This window comes from Pteropus vampyrus, unplaced genomic scaffold (genome assembly GCF_000151845.1).
Source record: "Pteropus vampyrus isolate Shadow unplaced genomic scaffold, Pvam_2.0 Scaffold326, whole genome shotgun sequence".
NCBI classification, from domain to species: Eukaryota; Metazoa; Chordata; class Mammalia; order Chiroptera; family Pteropodidae; genus Pteropus; species Pteropus vampyrus.
The window spans coordinates 1891018-1915398 of NW_011889107.1; the positions used below are offsets into that span (position 1 = coordinate 1891018).

The window sequence follows — 24381 nt, forward strand, 5'->3', positions numbered from 1 at the left end:
AAACGCCTCAATCACTATTTATTTTTAGGAGCATAATTAACAAATTGATGAAAAATGATCCATTCCCACACTTTATAAAATCTAGTGCCTTCTACAGGCAAAGAAAAAAGTATAGCCCTGGTTCCTCTAGGGCTACTTCAATACCATACTGCTTTAAATATTTTGACTTGATAATATGGAGTTTAATATCAGTATTCTTTGTGACCTTTTTTGATCTGATTCTTAGTTATAATTATTTGGAGGAGTTACCCTAGGCCCAGGGTATTCGATAAATGGTAAGTGAACACACTCCAAGACCCTCTCCCAAACCTTTGCATTTTATAAGACCTGTTTAAGTTGTTCTTTTTTCTGTTTGTCGATTGCTTGTTTTATTTTTTGTTTGTTTCTGTAGATGTTCATGCTTTACAAAGCTTTTTAGAATCTGTTTTTATGCTTCATGTTAGTCATCTGTATGCCTCCTCCTTAGTTGGTGTGAAGTAGAAATTAAATCAGCCTGAGTCTGGGCCTGGCCTCTGGTGGAGGGACAGTGGCTCTAGTGGAGGTGCCAGAGACATACAGAGATAGACTGAGTTGTGAGGCTTCAGAGTGAGGGCTGCCATTATCCCTGTGTTGAGCCTTCCTCCCATGCACCTTTGGGTGGGCTCCATCCCTCCTATGCTGACCTCAAGTGCTATCTTTATCATACATCCCTTGTGTGGTTGCTTATTTCTGTGCTCCACTTTGTTCCACTGGTTCCTCTAGGGCTACTTCAATACCATACTGCTTTAAATATTTTGACTTTATAATATGGAGTTTAATATCAGGTAAGGCGAATCCCTTTTTTTCTAGATGTTTTATTCCTGCATGTTTATTCTTCTATATGCATTTAAGGATCAATCCATGCCCCCACCTCCCTATCCAACTCTCCTGGAAACCAATATGGAGTTTTGCAGTCTCTGAAATGATATAGAAAGTGTACATCTGCACATTTCTCTAGAGGGAAAGTTCAAGTTTTCATCAGATGTGCAAAGGAACTAAGATTCCAGAGGGAGCCCCTGGTTTACATGATTCTGTGATGGAATGCCTTGATTCTCGATTCCTCCCTTCTCTCCCATATCTTCACAGGCTCGGCTCTCTGCATCTTACACTTCCACCATTGTCCCGGCTAATTCCCTGGCCCCTATCTTGTCCTCCCAAACCATTCTCATTCGTCGCTCCAGAGCAATCATTCTACATCACAGGCCTTAGTTCTAGGCCTGATGTAGATTAGATAATAACACAAATTTAGCTAATAAATGAATAAAATTGTTTGTCCCAGCTCTATCACTGACCAGCCGTGGGATTCAGCTTTGGGCTATCCACACTGTTGGGTCTCAGTTTACCCTTCTCACAGATCAGGTGAGAAGAGATGAAATAGGGTGAGGGACATGTAGAGGATACAGCCAGCTATCCCAAGAGAGTCACTTAATCCCACACCTTTCCACTCTCCATTCACAGTTTAATCCATGCTCTCAGCAGGGAACACTGTTTGTTTTGCCTGCCTCCAGCAAAATTTGGGAAGGCAAATACTAATAACATTGTCCCTTCTGTAAATGAGTGAAATTAAGAACACCGGAGCCCCAAAGTGGAATTGACCACCTAAGCAAGGTAAAACACAGCAAGATGGTGGCAGGCATGACCCTAGGAGACACTTTATACTGCAGCCTCCTCAAGGCTGCCAAGAAACCCAGGACTCAAGGAGCTCACTTGGAAGTTCAATTAGGCTGATGCCAAGTCCTAGAGCAGGGTTTCTCAGCCTTGGCACTACTGACATTTTGGGCCTGATAATTCTTTGGCACGGGATTATCCTATGAATTGGAGGATGTTTAGCAGCATCCCTCATCTCTTCTCACCAGATGCCAGTATCAACCTCCAGTTGTGAAAACCAAAGATGTCTCCAGACATTACCAAATGTTCACAGGGGTGGGGGTTGGGGGCAAAATCACCTAAAGTTGAAAACCACTGCTCTAGAGGGCAGGGGAGGGAGGTTAACTGGAGTCTAAGGAAAGGACACTATAACCTTACTCTTTGTCTGAAAGAGACATTATAAAGTCTTTTTTCTTCATAGCAGGCACTGGGGCAAGTCTTTTCTCCTCTTTGGGCTTCAGTTTTTCCATTTGTAAGTTGGATTTGGTGTTCGTAAGTCATTTTCCCCTTCTTTCACTATCTAATGTTCCTAGATTTGATCCAGGGTGAAACAGGGGTACTGCGGTGCCAGTGAGGCGCCTCAAAGGAAAGGATGAGAAAGAACATATAGAGGATGTGGTGGAGAGGAGGACGAGGTGTTGAGGCAGTAGTGTCCTAGGGATATGGAGAAGCTTGAGCCATCTTCTAGACCCCAACCGCTTCGAGGCCTTATTAGCGTAGGTCGCCTCCAACCAGGCAAACCCAGACTCTGGCCTTACCCATAGGCCCCGCCCACCACCAAAGACCCCCCCGCCCCTTCAGTAGCCCCACCCTCCTGACCTAGGCCACGCCCCCATCAGGCCCCGCCTCCCTCTTCGCCTCCCGCCAGCCAGGGCTTGGGCTTTGCACCCGGCGGCTGCTGAGAACCGTGGCGGCTGCAGAGCCGGCAGCGCAGACGGGCGGAGCGGAGCTGCCCAGCCCGGTGGCGGGCGATGCCCCCGTGAACCTCCCTCGCGGTCCCTCCCCGCCCCGCGTCCCTACCCCTTCGGAGTCCGCCGCCCGCCTGGGACCGGGCCGCGCCTACCGCCGGGTCCGCGGGGCGGGGTCCCGGGGCAGCACCTGCCCCGCCTCGCAAAGCCGCCTCCGCCAGCGGAGACCCCTCCCTGTCTGGACCCCAGCCCCGCCTCCGGGTAAGTCAGTAGGCCTTGCTCGCCTGGGAGTGGACGTGGGGATGGGGCTGCGGAGGTCTGGGGGACCACCCGGGGAGAGAAGAGGGGCTCCGGCCGGGAGGCGCCACGTAGGGATCTGAGCGCGCAGGGTCTGGGGGGCGGGAGCCCGGGGAATGAGCATAGTGTGCGTGATGGCTCTGGGGTGGGGGCTAAGGTATAACAGGGGAACATGGGGTGTTTGAGGAAGCCTGGAAAATGGGGTAAGGGACCCCACAGTCTTGAGTTTTTTTGCTGACGCTCAGAGCATCTGGGGCCCTGGTCTTCAACAGCATTGCCTCGCATGGCATTTTTGGAAAGTGCTTAAAATCCCTCCTGGAAAGGGAGCTGGAAGGCAGCCTGCCTTTCTCTGTCCTGCCCGTGCCCTGGTTGAGAAGCAGCCACTCTTTCTTCCTTGTGAGACACCATTGTGGTGCCTAGAGGACCCCCCACTCCATGAAAGAAAAGGGGTGGTGTTCACTCCAGCCCTAGAATGGGAAGAGGGGGCTTCTGGGAAGCTGGGAAAGGCAAATTGGTCAATCCACGGTGGGGAGTCCAAGGTTCATGGAGGCTTGGCAAGACCCTTGGTGAGCAACCTGGGCACCTTCTCATTCAAGAGAGTGTATCTTCACTGGCTGGCCTCCAGGCCGCCTGAACCCACGCCCACATCACCTTCTCTGGACAGCCCAGTCTTGAGGAGTGGGTTCCCAGTATCCTGAGCCTGAAAACGCAGGGAGGGCCCATAGCGCCTGTGGTCCTGGATGTGATTGGCAATGCCATAACCAAGGCCAGAGAACAGGGGTGCTGGCTGGCACTGCCACCTGGGAGCCGTTTAGATGTGGCCCTACGGGGCTAGGGAGCCTGGATGAATGTCAGTATCCAACCCCAGCTCCAGGGATGTTGCCTGGGTGTGGAGAGGAAGGCTGCTGCCTCTTTGGTCCTGTCTTCTGTCTGCGATGACTTAAGTTTAGAGTCCTTGGGTTTGAAGCCTGAAGTGGTGGGAGAGGGCCTTTATGGGATAGGCCTGGTCACCAAGGGGTTAACTAGCCAGCCCCACAGTTGCTGCCAGCCACCAATTAGTCTGTAATCAGGCAGCTGCCAACTGTCCCTAAGGGCATGTGGGCAGCCTAATGGGACATTCTCTTGGGGGGTTGGTGGTTAGGGAAGGGATCTGTGAAACCTGTGCTTAAACCAAGCACCATGCCCTTCAGAGTCTGTTTAGGGCCCACAGACCCCTTCCCTGCCCTCTGTGCCAGGCTGCCTGGCTTAGGGACCTCCAGCCCTGTGGTTCAACACCTACTTGACCCTCTGCAGGATATGAAGCCCTGAGTTAGGCAAACTTGGCTTCAGACCCAGTTGGTGCCACTTTCTGGCTGTTGCTATTCAAGAAATCACTTCCCCTCCCTGAGCTTCCTTTAGTAAAACAGACCAACCTTCTAGATCTGCTGGGAGGAGTAAATAAAATGGTGGGTTTAGGCTGCTTAGCACAGTGCCTAGCACTCAGGGAGCTCGGTAAGATAGCTGCTGAACTCACCACCAATTCCTGTGCCAAGGACTTGACAGGAGAGGCAAGCAGGAGTCAGGTGCTGAGGACCAGCAGGGACCAAGGTCCCTCCCTCTGGGCATGTGGTCTCGTGGGCCACTGTCTCTGTGTTATTATCTTTCTCTCCCTTCTTGCTCACAGACACCTCTAGTCTCTGGACATTAATTGGATTTTCTTCTGTAGAACCCAGGGTTGAGGTGCTCCTTTCTGTGCTTCCCCCATCCCTAACCAGGTACTAAGTTCTACGGGGTCTGTCCGGGGTCTGGATTATGTATGCAGCTGTAACAGCAGCTGGCCCTTTAAGGAAGGAAGAAAACAATTATCCGGCCTGGGCATTGCATCAGCTGGAGCCTGGAGGGTCCCTCGGGAGAGGGGGGGCACAGGCTGGTGGTTGATTTCATTAGTGCCATGTGAGAACTCTCACCGAGTCTGCCCCATTCCCCAGCCACAGCCTTCTTCCCCAGGCAGCAGCAGCAGCCCCAGCTATGTTGCCTCCCCCACCCTGGGAGCACCACCTTGAAGGACTCTATCTGTACACCCCTAGCCCACGTCATGGGCCTGGGCAGAGGGTGGTATAGGGGAATATCTCTCACAATGGCCTTTTGCTGACTGGGGATGCCAGGTGTGCCACCTGTACGGGCACTTCGCTGACAGTGGGGATGTCTCCCTGATTAGTGTCTGGCTGACCTGGAGGTATTTCTCCCACACTGGCATTTTGTTGATCCAAGGAAGGAATGGTTTCTACATTGGCCTCTACACTGGTATTTTGCTGATCTAACAGAGGGACTGTGTTGCCTGGGGTGTGTGTGAACTGAGGGCACGGGTGAGAAACAGTCGCTCCCTGGTTGGAGGTGAGCTGGCTGTGAACGGTGAGTCACAGACACCAGGTACTTGGGCAGCAGGCAGACGTGTGTTCAAATGCCGCATCCTCTACTTACAGGCTCTGTTACCATTTCAAGCAGGTAGTCTCACACTCCTCCGGAAAATAGGAATAATTTACACCCATACTGCCCTACCCCCATGAAGGTGTTTGGGGGATTAAATGTACTAACTGGATGTCCGGCACCCAGCCCACGGCTGGCAGGTGGAGGGTGTGCATAGTGTATGATGATTCTCTTCCCTTTGCAGGTTTGGGTTTCTCACACCTTGTGCTCAAGAAAAGGTGTGAGGAGCCCTGGACAAGAAAAAAAAAGGAAGGTAGGAGTGGGAGGAGTGGAGAGAAGGGGAGAAAGAGTGTAGACCCCGCTCCCTGCTGAGTGCGATGCGTTCAGACACCTGATGTACCAAGCTCTGTGAGCCAGGCGGACCCTGCCTCTGGGAAGGTCCATTCTAGCCAGGAGATGGCCCAGAGCAGGTGACGTGTGTTGAAAGAAGGGAGTCAGGGAGACTAGGGTGACAAGGAGTTGAGGAGGCAAAGAAGAAGGGGTGAAGGAAAGGGAACAGTGTGTGCTAAGGCTTCAGTGATGGTAGGAACAGGCCTTGTGTGATGGGAGAAGGGCAGCAGGGTTAGAAAGAGGGTAGAGAGTGGGCAGGCGTCAGCACAGCCAGGCCGAAACTCCCTGGTCTAGCAGGATACTAAAGATTTGGGAATTTTCCTGAAGCCAAGGGCAGCCCCTAAGAGATTTTAAGTAGAGGAGGCAGAATCCCACTTCCAGAGTGTGGGCTGCGGTCTATGGCCCTCAGGCAGAACCTTCTCAGAAGTGACCTTTTGCCCTTTCCTACCCCCTTCTCTTGCAGCAGCCCTGGTGCCCAGGGACCTGGTTGTTTATGTGGTTCATCTCAGGAGGGAGAGGACCAGTCCCAGTTCCTCCAGCTCTCTCACTCTGGGCCTTGTTGACAGAGTTCATCCTTTGGGATCAGGTTCTCCCAATCCACCTGCAGAGCCAGAGGGCATGCGGCAGAGCTGAGGCACCAGGCTGGCCTATGTTCCCATCCCAGATCTCCAGTTCAAGATGTTGGTGACCTCTGGCAAGGCACACCCCATCTCTGAACCTCAACTATTGAATGGGATTGATATTATCTTTCTATGGGGATGATAAAATTAAATTAAATTCCAGATGGAGATCACAAAACTCTATCTCAATGTTAGTTAGCATTTTTACTCTGTTGCATGGGGGCTAACACCTACTTGGGCCAGGCCCAGGGCTGGCTGTGGGTGAGGGCAGGGCTGGTTTCATGAGTCTGTGGTTGTACAGGGCCCTGCGCTTAGAAGGACCCCACACTTGGTTTAATGTTTTGCTGTCACCATCTTGAAATTCTGAATAATTTTGAATAAGGGGTCCTGCATTTTCATTAAGCACTGGGCCCTACATATTATATAGCCCTGCAAATTGGGTGGGGGTAGGAGGAGACAGGGAGGGACACAGACCTGCAAATAGTTCCCAAGTGGAGGAGGTATAAGGTGGAGGACATGACTAACTGTCCCGGGGTGGGTGGGATGTTAATAATAGTAACATTTATTTAGTGCTTACTGTGTGCTAAGTTTTCTGCTAAGCACTTTACATATTCATCTTCAAATAGCCCTATGAGGTAGGTACTATTATTATTTCCATTGTATAGATGAGGAAAATGAGGTTAAATTTCTTGGCCAAAGTCACATAGCCATCAAGTAGCACAGCTGGGATTCAAACCAGGTTGTTGGACTGCAGAGCACATGCCTGGACCAGGGAAGTCTTCAGCTATGAGAAGGGGCCCCTGAGCTGGGTCTGAGGGGCAACTTGGAGTTTGCCAAGGAGGAGGGTGTTGTGGGGAAGGGAGGGCTGTCTCAGCGGGGAAGCGCCTGAGCCGAGGCGTCGTGCTTGGCCGGGAAAGGTGGAACCAAGTCCAAATGTCTCCCAAAGGCTGAAGGAAGTAACCTTTGGATTTCATCGTTCTGATTTTTCAAGCTCAGAGCTCCTAGTCACTCTTGCCCCAGTCCCTGCTGCTACCATGATTCCTCGGAGCTGCCCGGCCCATTTTCTTGCCCCGTCGCACACTTCTCCCCCACTAACAGATACTCTCATCTACTCTCTTGACTTTAATTACCTTTTCTGGGCTCAAGACCTGAAGGTATAACTGCCTCCTGGGCCACATTTAGATGTCTCGCAATCAGCCTCAGGTCCAAACCCAGGTCCCCAGCTCCGCCTGCCAGCACCTGCTCTGCCTCCAATGTCCCCAGCTCATCTCTGCCACCACCATCCACCCACTTGCTCAAGCTGGAAAGCTGGAAGTTCTCCTGGACACCTCCCTCTCCCTCACCCCCACATCCCACAGCCAATCCTCAGCAAGTCCTGTTAGTTCTCCTGAATATCTCTCTGGAATCTGTCATTTCTCTCCCTGCCCGCCACCCCGTCCTAGGCCACCATGAGCTCTCACCTGGACCACTGCGACAGCCTCCTAAACTGGTCTCCTTACATTTCTATTCTTACCTCACTTGATTTCATTTTCCCACTGGAGCTGGAGTGATCTTCTAAACATAAATGTTTATACCATTTTCCTGCTTAAGACCCTTCCAAGACTTCTTGGAATAAAAGCTAGACTCTGATGTAATCTGCGAGGTCCTGTATGAACTGGTCCTTGCCTACCTTTTTGTATCATCTTGCATCTCCTTCTCCCTGAGCTGCAGAACTTTCACACATGTCCCTCATCCTGGAATGCAGTCCTCCTCCTGATGCCCTGTTAACTCCTACTTATCCTGTATATACCAGCTTGAACGCCATTTCTGCAGCAAAGCCTAAAAACCGGAAACTAAACACCATCCCCCTCCATAGGACCTTGTACTTATTCATGGTACTCATCACACTGGAATTGCTTTTCCTTTGTCTTTCTTTCTCGCTAGACTGTGAACTCCATGGGGTCAGGAATACCATTTTGCCTAGCCCTGGCACATAGTAGGTACACAGTAAGCTGTTCAGTGAATGAAGGAATAGATGAATCATTGCTACAGCATCCTCTGGTCTTCCTGCCTTCTCTAATCCTTTCTCATTACAATACCAGAGCCATCTTTCTAAAACACAGAACTGACCCTGTCACCCCTGGTACTTAAAATACTTCAGTAGCTCCCCATTGCTGACAGGAAAGGCCTCAGCATGGTATTCAAAGCCCTTTGTGATCTGCCTCTCCAGCCTCGTCTCCCCTGCTCCCCTACCACACTTTGAACTCCTGGCAGTTCCTCTAGCGTATCAGCTGTTTTGTGCCTCTGCGCCTCTGCACTTGCTGTTCCCTCTGCCTGTGATGCCTCCCCACCCCTGCTTTGTCTCTCTGGAGAAAGTCCTTTATTTGTCAAAACCAGTTCAGCTGCCACCTTTGCTGTGAAGTCTCTAAGGAACCCTCCCGGCCCTCCCTAGGCAGAGTTAGCCCACCTCCCTCAGCTGCATCTGTATGGAGTCTCCATGTCTTCCTCTTCGTCTCTCGTTAAACTGAGCTCCTCCAGTGCAGGCACAGTGATTATTTTTCTTCAGGATTGTTCATCTTTGTGTCTCCAGCTCCCAGCTTCTCCCCTGTCTTAATTAGGTCTTTGCTTGTATACAGAAACCCACTCAAGCCAGCTTTAGTAATACAGCGGGGTTTATTACAAGGACACAAGGGATTCCTGGGAACTGAGGGACCAAAAATTGGTAGCCTCTGGGAAGCAGGATCTGTAGACCAGGAGAAATTGAAGCAGCCATTCTCTGCACCTTGCTGGCCACCTTTACCTTTGTCTCCACAAACTGTTTTCTCTGCTTTTCCATATTCTGGGCCACTATTAGTTTCTGTATTGTGCCCCTCATTTCCAGGCGTATTTAGAGATAGAACCAAGGGTTTGACAGGTCCAAGTCCAAACTAACAGACGAAAAGTCTGATTGGCTGAGTGGGTCAGGTGCCCACCCTGGTCCACTCAACTGCAGCCTGCTGGGAAGGATCATAAAGTCAGACATGCAAACATGGTTCTTGACCCCCTTAGAGAACGTAGGGTTTTTTTGTTATCAAGGAAAGTACTTCAAAAGACATCTAGAATTCCAACCTTCCATCTGGATAGCACCTAGAGGAAACGGACTGGGCATTGTGACTTAAAGGGGAGTCTCATCCTGAGGCAGCACTGCCCAGGCAGGCTCTGAAGAACCTTTCAAGTGTCATTCAGAGGCCTGAGCAGAGAGATGGTAAGATGAGACCCTGAATTTTCTCACTTCTCCTTAGAGTGAGGGAGGAGAAGGGCATGAGCCATTAGGATAGTTCTCCCTTCTAAAATCCTACCTATCCTCAAAGACTTAGCTCATTTCCTTTCCTCAGCGAAGAACTGTACCATGCCTACTCTTATCAGTCATTTTTTACCTACATTAATTCTATTTTTTATACTTCTCTAGCACTAAACATTTTCGAGCATTTACTCTGTGCCAGACACTATGCATGTGCATTATTTCACTTAATCCTCACACTCTTTGAGATAGGTACTATTATTATCTTCATTTTACAGACAAGGAAACTGAGGATCAGAGAGGTGGCATTTACAAGCTAGGGACACACGACAGTGTGACTCCAGAGTAAAAGCTCTTAACCTCTCTTAACTTCAGCTACTTATACACTTGCCCATTTGTTTTCTGGAACTGTGAGGGCCTCATGGGAAGATAACCACCTACCATCCTCCCTCTATTCCCCACTGCCCGACGAGGGTCAGTCCAGAGCAAGGGCTCCCAACGGTGGGACAGATGGATGAAGGTGGAGTAGATAAGTCATTCGGGTAGAGAGAGGGTCTCCTGCTTGTGGATCAATCCTGTGTAGCTGTGTGCCTCTAAACCAGAGATCCCCAAACCTTGGGCCACGGACCAGTCCAAGGCCTGTTAGGAGCCAGGCTGCACAGCAGGAGGTGAGTGGTGGGTGAATAAGCGAAGCTTCATCTGTATCTGCAGCCGCTCCCCAGCGCTAGCATCACTGCCTCAGCTCCACCTCAGATCATCGGGCATTAGATTCTCACAGAAGCACCTGTCCCTGGTGCCAAAAAGGTTGGGGACTGCTGCTGTAGACAAGTCTCTTAACCTTCCATAGCCTTAGTTCCCTCATGAAAAAATGGGGATGATAATTCCTGCTGTGGGTCTAGTATTAGATAGTGGGTGGAAGGGCGATTTGTAAATAGGAAAGAACTGAGGAATTTCTAAGGATTATTATTACCGGAATGGACCATGGCAGCAGGGTGCCAGCTGGCCACTGTGCCCAACCTTCTATAGAAGGCGGGCAAGCCTAGAGCTTCCCAACATGGAGAGTGGTACCTTCATTGATACTTGAGATGACTCAGTGGCTCCTGGGCCTGCCTTTGCACGACATTGAATCACATAGTGAGAAAGTTGGTTTTCTTTCAGCTCTATCAAATCCAAGATTGTCCCAGGGAGAGTGTCAGTGTAGTGCTAGTGCATCTTTAACAACTTTCCAATACTTGCCACCCTCTCCTTTCCATCAAAGAGATCCTGACTGGCAGTTCCATGTAGCTAAAATTTAATAATATAGCTTTGTTAATACCAACTTTATTTTACTGTCATTTTCCATGTATTAAAAGTGATATTGGCTTCCTGTTTATAGTAGTAACACAGAGTTTCTACTTAAAGTAAATGCATATGAAAGTGTAAATTTTGAGAAAACAAATAATGAGCACCTCAGGAGTATATAGATTTGGCAGATGTCGTTGAGGGAGGTCAGTGTTATGTAGATGATGCAAAATTGGGAAGTGGTACGGGGATGATAGAGATGTGAACCATTGGCCTAGATAATCTTGAAGGTCTCTCCCACCTACCTGGTAACTTTGGGCATCTCTTTGTGCTGTGCCAGCCCGCTTCTCTCTCCTCACCTTGTGCCCTGGCTTGGCTTTCTTTCAGAGAATCCTGCCATGATTGTCCTGCAGACAGGAGAATTTGTGCCACTGTCCCTTCAGCCTGTTTGAGGGGGGTGGCTCTTGAAGTTGGGGTATCTGGATGGGGAAGGGTGCCCCCTCATCTCTGAGGCAGGGTTTGGACACTCCCAAGAGGAGCGGGAGCTGCAGGCTCCACAGTTCTCCCCGTCTCTTTTGCACAACACAGGTGTCAGGGCCTCCCAAAGGCCTGGAGTTCCAGGGACTGTGGGTGATGGCCAGGCTGTCCCCAGAGCCTCATGCCCCAGAACATGGGGCCCAGGGACAGTGAAGCCAGGAGGCTTTGAGGTCTCAAAGGTCCCCTTTCACCTGTTCCCTGCTTCCCCACCTTTTTGTGTTGCTGACTGCCTGCTCCTGGGGATTGAGCATCAACCCCAGGAAGCCTCAGAGGACACAAGATTTATCCATTGGGCCCAAGACCTGCCTGCCCTCTCCCCAGTCCCATGTCCACAGTGGGAGGGGAGGCCTGGGCTCCAGGAGGGTGGGGAGGCCTGGATAGTGTGGGACTATCTAAAGTGAATGTCCGAGGGTCTCTGTGAAGGTATGTTGTGCATGTGAGAGTTTAAGTTTATATGTATATGTGCATGGAATGTGTGTGTGTCTATGACGAATGTCACTGTGAGTGATATGTCTGGGGGTCTCTCGGAGATCATGTTGTGTGTGTATGTGTGTGTGTGCATGCATGCATGTGTGGGTGTGTGACGTGTGTGTCTATGATAAAGACATCTTCGTGTCATGTCTGAGGTTCTCTGTGAGGGAGTTTTTGTGCAGCATGAGTGACAGGGTATCTCAAATGTCTGTGTGTGATGTGCATGTGGGTCTATGGTGAATGCATCTCCATGTAATGTGTCTGAGGCATATAGTGTGTGTGTGTGTGTGTGTGTGTGTGTGTGTGTGTGTGTGCGCGCGCGCGCGCATGTGCGCGCGTGCTGTGTGTCTAGGCGGCTTGTTTGCTGGGTGTGGTGTGTGCCTGTTGTTTTGTGTATGTCGTCGGCTTTGTACAGCTCATGTCTGGCTATGTGGTGTGTCTGAGTGGCCACTTGAAAGCATGTGGTGTGCACGCAGGCCTCTGTGCCCTGGAAAGGGATTGGGGGTGGACAGTGGGCTGCGCTGGGAATTCGGAATACGTTGAGGGCGGTGTCTATTTGGGCTGGGGCTTCGGGTGTTCTGAGTTCCCGAGGAGGGTCCCCAAGGCTGGTGGCGGGAGTGGGTGGCGCCTTCCGGCTTGGCGCGGAGCTGGTAACCCGAGCCCCTACACCCATGAAATATTGATCCGGCCTAGCAGCAGCCCTGGTAAAAAACCCAGGCAGGCAAGGAGCAGCGCGACCGGCCGCTGTCCTTGGTGCTGCTGCGTCTCCCCTGAAGGGGGCGTTGGCGCTCAGGCTGCAGTGGGGCAGGGAGGAGAGAGACTTCCCCATCCACCAGCACCCTCAGCAGGGGCCCTGCCCCCGAGGATGAGCTAGCCTGTCCTTCTAGCCTGTCTGTCAGTTCTGCCAGCCCATCTAGGAAGGGGGAACAGGGACCAAATGGGTGTTTTGTTGAGCTCCAGTATTTCCCAGGGCTAGGATGACCATACTGCTGGGTTTACCAGGGATAGTCCTGATTTACACCTGTGGTCTCTGTGCGATTGTTAGTAGTCCCTGCTCACTCTTAAAATAGTCCCAGTGGGTTGATAAAGTATATACTCCCCAGCAATAAGGCTTTGCTCCAAAGACCTTTCCCCCTACCTTCTCTGCTTTGCCCTGGGGCTTCTGTAGTCATGTGGGTGTGCAAGTGCTGTGTGTGTTTGAGTGGGAGGATTGCCATTCCTGTGCTTGGGCTGAGCTAGAATGAGTGCTTGGGAGCCACAGGGCTTTGGGGATTTTGCTGCAGCTCTGGCCTTCTCTGGGGGATCTAGTCCCTTTCTCTACCAGTCCAAATTCTGCTTTCCATATACACTGTGCTCTTTTTCAGACCTGGGCTTCCCCTGACCCCTAAGAGAGAGTCAGGGTGCTCCCTGGCCTCCCTCCTGCATCCTGGACTGGGCAGGCCTCTTCTTGGTCTCAGGGTCAGGGTGTGGTGGGGCCTCCAGGTTGGCCACCTTATGCCATCTTCCCCTACTTTTAACTGCTGATTCGCCCCACTTCGGTGGGTTCCACTTTCCTCTTATCCCTAACTGTGGATATTACCCCTCGCTTTTTCCTCCCTCTGTACTCTTCTCTGGGCATTCTCCTTCCTTTCCATACCCCACTTTTTCCTCTGGGGAACATACCCAAATCTTGCCCACTCACAATACTCTTCTGAGCTCCAGTGCGTCTGCTTACCTGCCCAACACCTCCATGTGGGAGTTGCAATATCATCACACACTTATCATATCTAAAACGGGGAATCATTCCCTTTAAGCCAATTTTTTTCTCTAGACCTTTAGCTCAGCCGATGTCACCTCTCATCCCCCACCCTTCCTATAAATCACCTTGAATTCTGTTTTTTTTTTCCTTCTCTCCAAACTTGTCACATTATTAACTCTAGCCAGCTCCCCCACCCGCCCAAACCCTCCCATGACTCCTGGCCATTCTTTCCTCTACACCTGCACTATCTGAAGCAATGCAGCCCTTACCTGCTTCCTGACTGTTCTTCCTGCTGTCAGGCTTTCTTCTGATTCTGTGCTCAGTGTCAGATTGATCTCTATAATGTATTACATCTCAGTTATGTCGGATTTCGCTCCCTTCAAGATTAAAGCCAAACCTCTTAGTTCTGCATTCAGAGCCCTTCATTGGCTATTCCCAGCCTACCTTTTCCAGCCCACTCTTCGCAGTCGTGTTTACCTTCTACTCCAACGGCATTGTCTCTGAACATAAAGTTTTCTCTCTGGATCTTCCCAGGGAATTCCCACCACTTTCCTGCCAACTCTACCTCTCCAAATCCCACCTGTCTTTTGAGATGCTGTGCAATGCACTTTCCCTTGATGCCTTCTCTGGTCATCACTCCTTCTGCAGAACAACTAGAATATTTTATCTCTACCTTTCAGTGCCTCGGGTGGTCCATGGACCAGCAACATGGGAGTCTGTTAGAAATGCAGAATCTCAGGCTCCATCTGGGACCCAAGGAATCAGAATTTGCATTTCAACAAGATCCCCAGGTGATTTTTTGAGCACATTTAAGTTTGAGAAGCACTGGACAGTGTGTTCATTGAGGGCAGGAGCTTGCTTTGTTTGGGAGTGACCTTCTGCCTGGGCCGATGGTGTTCTCAAGTGCCAAAGTCTAGCAGCCCCTGTTAGGTGAAGTCTAGCAGCCCCTGTTAGGTGACAGGTGCCACATCTGCCCAGATCCCACAAGCAGTGGATGGTAGAGATGGCTGAGAAGCATGCATATTCTGCATGGACCCTTCCTGCCCAGAATCTATGTACCACGAGACCCCAGAGCTCAAACTCTAAATCTGACTCATGAAAGCACTCTAGCAACATGAGGAGAAATCAATTAATCAATAAAAAAGCAGTTATCAAGCATATAGCAAAACTTTTCCCTCTTCACAAAACACGCAGTAGTAGAAATGTCTGTTATTTTAATGTATGTTTTATGAAAAAAATGTGTTTTAGTTTGTTCTTTATGATAACATACATAATTAATACAGTTTCTGAAGTGATAACTTTAGAAAACACAATATGTCACATGAAGAAAATAAAAATGACTCACAATTCTGCTATTCAGCTATAAATACTATTGATTCCATGTTTATTTTAGATCACCATTCATTCATTCCACAAATATTTACAGAGCCCTATAATGTGCCAGACCTGTGCCAGGCACTGGGAGTTCAGGGTGAAGATGATGTGGTTCCTGTTTCCAGGCTCATGGCCAGGGAGTGGGATGTGGACGACAGGCACTGAATAAGTTAGGAACATCGGTGTATTCACTTCCCAGGGCAGCTGTAACCTGTGCCACAAACTGGATGGCTCAAACAACAGAAATTTATTTTCTTGCAGTTCTGGAGGCTAGAAGTTCAAAATCAAAGTGTTGGCAAGATTGATTCCTTCTGAGAGCTCTGAGGGAGACACTGTTCCATTGCTCTGTCCTGGCTTCTGGTGACAGCTGGCAATCCTTGGCATCCCTTGGCTTGTTGCTGTATCACTCCAATCTCTACCTCCATCCTCACACAGGTGTCCTCCCTATGTGTCTCTGTCTTCACAAGGCCATCTTCTTACAAGGACAGCAGTCATATTGGATTAAGGACCTACTCTACTCCAGTGTGACCTCAAGTAGTCACATTTGTGATGACCCTATTCTGAGGTCATATTCTGAGATATTAGGCTAGAACCTCAATGTATCTTTTTTTGTGGGGTAACAATTCAACCCATCACATGTGGGAACAGTACAGAGTCTGGGGGAGCACAGTAGGGGACTAACCTTGTCTGTGAAGACTGTCCTAGGAAATTACATTCAAACTGGGACTGAGTGATGCGTATGGATCAGGCAGGCAAAGATGGCATGACACAAATCTGGGGGCCACAGAACATGAGGGCAGCTAAAGAAGAGCATTTCAGGCAGACAATTGACAAAGTGGTACTTTTGAGGAGTGACAAAAAGGTCAGTGTGACTGGAATCCAGAGGAGGGGCAAAAGCATGGGACGAGCTGGGTCACTTGGCTTGTGGGTCTTGATGAGGAGCTTTTACTTTCTACTGGAAGCAATGGGGAGCTACGGGAGGCTGTCACACAGGAGTGATTCATTCTGCTTTGTGACCTATCTCCTTATAAAACTTGAGTTATCTGAGGGCTCTGTTGTTCCTCTGTGTCCCTAGTTCTGAGGGAAGACACATGGCCATGTCCTCAAGAGCCCCTTGGCTGAGAGAAGACACATAGCAGCCCTGTCCAAAGATAGAAGGCATGGCCATGCCCCTAGCAGCCCCCAGTCCAAGCGGGAAGGACAAGCCCTGACCTCAAGAATCTTGTTCTGAACAGGACACAGGGCTCACCCAGCTCTGGGTCTGCCTTACCCTTGGGTATCCTGAGTCTTTGGAGTCTGGGGGGCTCAGCTTTGGGCTTGGCCACCCCTCTCTCCATTTTGCTGTGAGGACTGTATAAGAATGTGTCCAGGGCAAGTGCATGACCATTGTGGGTCCCTGAGGCCAGAGGCCCCAATGCTGGGGGAGACAAGGAGCTGGGTCTTGCAGGTGCCGTCTCCTTGGCACCTTGCTCCCCTCAAGGGAGGTCTGGATATTGCCTTCCTATGCAGGACCCAGCCAGTTTAATGCTTAACTCATCCCTTACCACACCCTCAGAGGGCCACCCCTTTACTGTGTGTGATGGGAGAGGGCCCCCCTGCCCAATGCTGCCTGTCCTCCCTTGCCTGGGCTGGGTGGGCCAGGCTGGGTGGAGGAGAAGTGGGTCAGCTCGGTAGCCATGGTGACAGCAGCTGCTCCCTGCCAGCCTTCTCATCTCCTCACCACAAACCTCACCGATGAGCTCTTTTGTCCGGCCTGCTGAGATGGGGGCCAGGAGCATGAGATTGGGGGCTGGAGTGTGTATGAGTATGTGTGTGTTCAAGCTCACACAAGTGCCTGCTCAGAGCTCGTGTATGTGCCTCGGCCAAGGGAACTCACAGATTTGGGTAAGCTACTTCCCAGTTCCCTGCCCGCTGAAGGGATGAGGCTCTTCCGTCCTCTCTGGGCTAGGCAGAGGCTGAGGCAATGGCGTGGGTGTGAGCATGCGTGGGTGTGTGAAGGCCTGTGGCTGTCCACATGACTGCTTTTATGTGCCTTTGTGTGGATGAGTATCTTGAAGGTGTGTGGACATATCTGTGTATGCATGTGATTGTGTCTTTATGTGTATTATCAGTGTGAGTCTGTATGGTATGTGATCACGCATTTGAAATTCTGTGCCCTATGTCTCTTCCTGTGAGTGTAGTGTGTGTGTGTGAGCATGCTTTGTGGGAGTTAAAGGTTACACGACCAGGAAAGGAGCTGGCCCAGTATTCCCCACTCAGGCTGGTTATACTCCTTCAGCCCAGCCTACCTCCCCCATCACATACCAGCCCTGTCACCCACCTGTGTGTCCCTGAGGAGGAAAAGGAACCCCTCTCCCCTTCTGTGGATGTAGGCAAGGGAACCCCTCTCTCCTTCTGTGGATGTAGGCACTGGCCTCTGACACAGGCACAGAGTGGCATGCGTGATGTGGTGGGCAGCCCTGGTACTGGATCGGGGTCGGGGCAGGGTCTTAAATTCCAGGCCCAGCATCCAGTGAGGGGCCAGGAACTGAGATGCTGGCAAGGAAGGGCATAGCCTTACGTGGCAGCTCCCACTCCAACTGAGAGGTGCAGGGACCCAGATCCCACACTTAATCCTAGGCTCCGGGTAGAAGCACACCGGACTGGAGTGAGAGCTGACCCTGTTGATCTCTGAGCCTTCCTATCAAGTGGTTGCACCTGGTGTGCAATCCAGGCCAGTAAGCACTAACACCTGTACAGTCCTTTACCGTTTACAAAAGTACCATTATGAGTAGTAGTAATGTAATTGCCCAACTGAGCATTTAGCATGTACCAATCCTTATTTTATAATATTCATCTAAGAATCTTAAGGCTGTTATTATTCCCACTTTAGAGATGAGGACCGGTAGGCTTGGTTTGTTAAAGAAATTGCGCTGTCTCATATGGCTTGTAAGTGGCAGATCTAGGTTTTGAACTAAGTCTTCTGCCTCCAAAGCGTGTGCTTTTAGTCACTTTACTTTCCTGCTCCTTGTTATCTTAGCCTGGAGAGTCGGGCTGGGTCCAGGTGGCCAGTAGACTTATTTTATAGAAAAGCAATGGAGGTTCAGAGAAACTGAATGACTGGCTGAGCTTGGAGCCAGGAGTGCCACTCCTCCACACTCCTGACTGCTGTGCATGTAACCAAGTTTCTGGGGAGGGACACGGACCCCATTAGTCAGGAGGAGGACAGAGGAAGGAAGAATATGGTCTAGAGCTCCTTAGCATTTGGACCTGGATGAGTCCCTCCTGTGTTAAAAGTCCTAAAGTTGTGGGTGGGGCTTCAGCACCAGCAGCTTGACGTTGAAGTTCAGATTAGGGGACCCAGAGTTTAGAGGATTTTGTGAAGGAGGAAGCAGCAAATTAGAGAGCTGAAATGATTTGCTCAAGGTTACACGGGTATCTAGAAAGTCTGTCTTTTTATTCCATAAGCTACCGGAAGCCTTTGAGGACAAATGTCTTCTTTAGCCCTTCTTATAACCTCCCCTCTTTCCTTCCAGACTCTTATTACATCACCTCCTCCTGGGAGCTACCTTGATTGCCTCACCTCCTTTCTTGAAAACTAGTGTCTCAGCAGAAGTTAACTGAAGCCTTGTGTCAATGCCCTAAGGGAGTGTCATCAGGAGGGGCCCAGCCCCTGTGATGTGGAACACCGCTCTCATATTCATCAGCTCGGTGAGTTTGGGTTTTCTTCAAGGCGAGATGTGAGGAGATGTGGAACCTGGGAGTTAGGAGACTTGGGTTGGTGCTCTGGTTTTTTCACCAACATTTTTGGTCACCCTGGGTGTGTCTCCTTCTCATTCTGGACCTTGATTTACTACTCTGCAAAATGAAAGGCTCAGGATGGAATAGGGGTGGCAAATTGGTTTTAACTCCTGAGCTGGTTCTCAGCAGTTGGTGCTAGAACACAGTGCTGGGAGGGATTCTGAGGTTAAATCTGCCTCAATCGGCAAGAGAGAGATTAGTGATATCTGCTGTGGTTGGAGGATGGGGAGAAGTGGTTAGAGCCTCAGTTATTTGCCACCCCTTCCAGCCTAACAGTCCATCATCCTGTGATAGATTCCTTCGCCTTCCCTATTGAGAAGGTAGGTGGCTGGGTTCATCTTTGGCTTTTGGATGGTCTCATTGACTCCCATAAAGCTCATTATTTGGTTGGACACTTGGTCAAAGGAGCCCAGGGTGGCCTGACAGAGCCCCAAGACCTGCTGTTGTCAGGATTCTGTAGAAGGTTTGGGGAACCCTTAGGGTACTGAGACCCCACGATAGAGGCCAAACATTGAGGACTGGAAAGAAAACACTAAGCTCGTTCCTTGGGGAACTTAGAAGGTATCTGCTGGCATAGAGCTTTGATAGAAATGGGGGCAGTGGCCTCCTCCTTGGGGGGTGAATCTGAGCTGTAGTCATAGATGCTGCTGAGCCGTAAAGTGGGGTCAGCAGGGAGAACTTGATAGTGAGGTCCCCATGACCCAGCAAGGTCTGGGCAGAGTTCCCTTCCTTGGGGTGCCTTGAACTGGGCTGGGAAAGGGACGGTCCTCAGAGGCAAGAAATTGTTGAAGTGGCTTTTGTGGAAAGTATGTAGTTCATTTAATAATCTTTTAGGTGCTGTGTTCTGTATTCTGCTGGCCCCTCACCACTCTGCCTGCTGCCCCTTTCCCATCCCTGTGGTCTGACAGCTCAGGGGTTGCTGTGCAGTAGGGCCTCCCTCCTCATGGGCCAGGTAGCTGGCTCTGTCTGTCTCTCCATCTTTCCCTTCATGAGCTAGACTGGCTACCAGGGAAGCAACTAGAACCCCAGTTCTGAGCCTGCCAGTGCAGTATGTATTCACAGATTCTGCTCTCCTAGTCAAAAGGACTTTCAGAGATCACCTAATCCAACCCATTCATTTTTACATACAGATAAAGAAACCAAGGCCCAGACAGGTGCCACAAAGAATCTGTATGCATCTTAATCCCACTGTGTCCTGATACTTAACTCTCCCAGACTACCTACCTAGGACTCCAATACCAGGAGTCAGGCCCTAAGACCTTGGGTCCAGTGCTTTGGGTCTGGCTCTTCTTATCCCCTTGGGGATGGCCAGCCGGGCTGGGTCCTTCCAGGCATTCATCAGCTCTCCAGGCCCTCTGGGTGGTTAAAGATGAGAAAGTAGCTCTGGATGGTGCAGAGTCCTGGATGTCAAACCATCTGCTTGTCAGTTCTATTTATTATTCATGAGGAAACATGAGTCCCTGGGTTGGCAGGGTCAGGAATTTTGTCCCTCACCCTCTTTCTTTCTTGTCCCCTGGGAGTGGCGTTCTTGAACTTGCTATAGGCTGGCTGCTTGCGGGGAGCACTTACTTCTCCAGCCATGGTCTGGGCGGGATCTCTGCTGCCCTTTAGCTGCTCATGCCAGCTGTGGGAACCTGGGCCAGAGACCCAGGGCAAAACCTGAGCAGGAGAGATGGGCCCACATCTTTGAGTGCTCTGGATTGAAGGGGCAAGAACTGCAGAGTGTGTCTGTCTCTCTGTGGAAACAGGAGACCTGGGTTCGAGTCCAGGCCTTGCCACTTTTTAGCCAAGTAGGATGGGCAAGGTCTTGACATCTCTGAGACTCAGTTTTCTCATTTGTGACATGAAGATAACAATACACCTAACAGAAATACTTTCGCGAGTAAGTTAGACTTACATTGTGGCAGATTCAAAGTATCAGATAAGCACCCTCCCACGATCCACCAAAAGACCATGCAGATGGTCTTTTGACCAAACTGGCACTAGAATTGGAAAGTAAAGAGAAGAGATCATCATAGGCCCAAGTCCAGGGGACTTTCCATTCGTTGCAAGGTTGATGGGGGATGGATGGAGAAATATAATCCGGGGCTCTGCACACATCACAGGGTGAGCAAGAACAGTCCAGGCAACCACAAAGAAGGCAAAATATGGCATCGACTCATCACCACTATCAGCTCTAATTCACCAGCCCTGCCGGAGCCACGCTGATTGGGACACCAGGTGGCCATTCTCAGCCGTCTGGGAACTATCTTCCTAGTTAGCCAGAGGGGTGCCTTTCCTTTCCCACCCCTATTTTCCCACCCCTTTCTATGTCTTTTTTGAAAAGTTGGATTTCCTCAGGGCGACAGGCCTGAAGGTAGAGAGTCGAAGAAAGTGCCCTGAGCCCTGGGATGGGGAGCTGCCCTGGGAAAAGTGTTGTGGGCCGGGACAGAGCCAGGAAGGGCTGGATACAAAACATGCTGGAGCAGCCGTATCTCCAGAACTCTGCCTGAGCATCAGACTTTCAGCCAAATTGTAGGACCAATAGCCAGAGATCCCACCTCTCTACAAAACAAAGCCATAGATGCCTGTTGCCTGACTCCCCTTGACTGACTCCCAGTACCTTCTGTGCTCTTCCTTAGTACCCATCAGAACCGTCATTAAATATTTAATTACATAATTAGTTGTTTACTGTCTGTCTGTCCTCTTGGAATCAGTGAAGGCTTTAGGAGGGCAGGACCAACTCTGCCTGGCTCACTACTGTATCTTTGGCACTCAACATAAGCCTTGGGATTTTAAGGGCTTAAATATTTGTTGAATGCAGTTAATGCAGAGAGTCAATTTGTATACTTTGGAAAGGAATTTGGTAGTATAGTCCAAGAATCAAAAAAAAAAAAAAAAGTTTATGCCCTCAATATCAGGTAGGATGCTTTTGGATATAAGAGAGAACCTTGATTCAAACTGGCTTAGCCAAGGGAAGCACATTGCCTCACGTAATGGGAAGGCCAGAGAAAGGCAGGCTTCAGGGTGGCCCGCGGTCCTTTCTGTATCTGTGCTTTGCTGTCCTCAGCAACACTGGCTTTATCCTAGGACTGGGCCCTCTCTAGGGGGAGGAGTCTTGAGGGAGGAAGTGAAAAAGAGAGACAGAGGGAGAGAGACCCCTCTCTTGTAAGCATGGAATCCGAATCTTTTCCCTAAATCGGATTGGGCCAACATTGTCACATGCTCACCTTTGGACCAGTAAGAGTTCCCAAGGTGATTGTCACTTGCTGACCAGCTTAAACTAATCAGGATAATCAGGACGGGGTGGTGTTAGATAAAATCAGCAACTCTTTCAGGAAGCAGGAGAGAATGGAAGCTACGAGCAGTGTCCACAGCCCTTTAAACCAGTCACCCAATTTCTATGAATCAATCCTAAGGAAAAAAGCAGATAAAATCAGTGTGGAAAGAGGTTTATTGCAGTGTTGTTTAAAAGACAGGAGGGAGAGAAGGGAGTGAAGCAAAGACAGAAAGAAGAAAGTCGAACCTAATCTAAAAGGTAACTATATTGAAGTGTTTAAGTCAATTATGCTACGTCCATACAGTGGAATATTATGGTGGCATTAAAACATTTATACAAACTGTTAATGACATTGGGAAATGCTTGTGATATAGTGCTAAATGGAAAATCCCGGGATATAAAATTGTATTTGCAGTATGAGTTCAATTATTTTAAAAAATGCATAGAAAAGAGACTGAGAGGAAATAGGTTAAATGCCTCTTGTGGCTGCCTCTCAGTAGTGCAGTTAAGGGTGACTTTTGGCTGCTGCTTCATCCTTTTCTGTACCATCCCCTTCACACCGGAGGACCCCTCCCACTTGCTCAGGTTGCAGCCAGTTTTGTTCTCCCTGCTCTTGTTGGCTATGAAATAACAATTGCTAACACTTATTGAATATTTGCTCTATGCCTGACACTGTTCTAGGCACACATACACTGACTTAATCCCTACAACAATTCGATGAGGTAAGTGCTTTTATTTCTTGTTTTGCTGAGGTGTTCACTGAAACCCCAAGATGCTTGGTCACAAGGTCATACAGCTAGTATACAGAGGCCTTTGGAAATTCAAGAGTGGGCCGTGCGATTCCACAGCCTCGGTCTTTACCACCAAACTAGGTCACTTGCCAGGGCAGCCATGTGTCCATAAGAATCGTCCAATTTATTGAGCCAGACGCTGTGCACACTCTTTACATTTATTTGGTCATTAAATTCTTACAGCCTCAGAGAGGTTGCGCAAGGTCCCACAGCTAGGAAGTAGTGACTGCAGTAGAGTGGCCTGGGGTCTGATGTGTCTCTTTGTCTCTTTGTCTCTTTGTCTCTTTGTCTCCCCCACAGAGTTGCCTGAGGCCCCGCTGCTCCTCAGACCATGTTTAACGGGGAGCCGGGTCCAGCCTCAGCCGCGGGCTCCAGGAACGTGGTTCGGAGCTCCAGCATCAGCGGCGAGATATGCGGATCCCAGCAGGCGGGGGGTGGGACAGGCGTCACCACTGCCAAGAAGCGGCGCAGCAGCCTTGGGGCCAAGATGGTGGCCATCGTGGGCCTGACCCAGTGGAGCAAGAGCACACTCCAGCTCCCCCAGCCTGGTAAGGGGGCATAGGACACCAAAGGGCCGGGGTGGGGCACCTTGCAATGACAGGGCATCCAGGAACTGTCCTTATGGGTGTACATGGCCACACCCACAAACACTTATGTAGCACTTACCATATACCGGGGACTGTTCTAAGTCCAGTATGCGTCCTGACCCATTGAACCATCATGTCATTCTATGAGGCATGTACTAAAGCACACAGAAGGGAAGTAAGATGCCCCAAACTACATAGCAAGTAGGTGGTAGAGCCTGGATTCAAACCCCAGCAGTTGGGCTTCTGAGTTCATTATCATTACCGAACTCCTAACCATTATACTCTGCTGCCTCCATGCACAAACTGATGTATTAATCAGCAAGTATTTATTACTTGGCACTGTGCTAAGTGACACAACTTCACAGACACACACGTCCACAAGACTCAGTCTCACCTGTAATCTCTGTTTCCTAAGTACAAAGAGCCACACAAATGTAGATGCATAGTCACACACATACATTACAAAGTCACAAGAGAGACATACACACATTAAGACACATGCCTCGCATAGTCACATAGATAGTGTGCTCTGTTACTCAGATAAGACACTGCCCTACTGCCAGGAAAGGATAATACAGCCAGTCAGACTGTACATGGTCACAAACAACGCTAGTCATGCAGATCACACCAACATAGTCCTCTGATACAGACAGACCCAGATCATAGAAGCTCCATTACACATGGCCCATGATCACAGAAACGTCGCACACGCGTATGTACATACCTCATGAAAAACCGCATTCACACACCTTACCAGCTATATCCTGATAAATATGCTTTCACAGACACCTAGTTATGGAATCCCTGATATCCTCAGACTGGTGGGTGACCACCTGGTCATATAGAGTCACACCCGGACCCCACATCACAGAGGAGCCAGCCCTCCCCACCAAGACCTCCTTACTTTGTGGCATCAGCCCAGACACCAGCTGGTTGTGTATTAAAATCTTTTCCTGCTTATTTTTCTCGGAGTAACAACTTCCCCAAGAAACCTTCAAATAGGCAGCTGGATGGGGGT

General features: G+C 49.8%; 1 protein-coding gene across 1 annotated transcript in view; it reads left to right on the forward strand.

Annotated features, from left to right (window-relative positions):
• The first annotated feature begins 2538 nt into the window (after positions 1–2538).
• Positions 2539–24381, forward strand: part of RIMS3 (regulating synaptic membrane exocytosis 3) — a 33652-nt gene continuing 11809 nt past the window's right edge. The window contains exons 1-3 of the mRNA XM_011377959.2: positions 2539–2834; positions 18462–18636; positions 23077–23324. Of these exons, the coding sequence (XP_011376261.1) occupies positions 23108–23324 (217 nt within the window). The 5' untranslated portion in view covers positions 2539–2834; positions 18462–18636; positions 23077–23107. The remainder of the gene's footprint in view (positions 2835–18461; positions 18637–23076; positions 23325–24381) is intronic.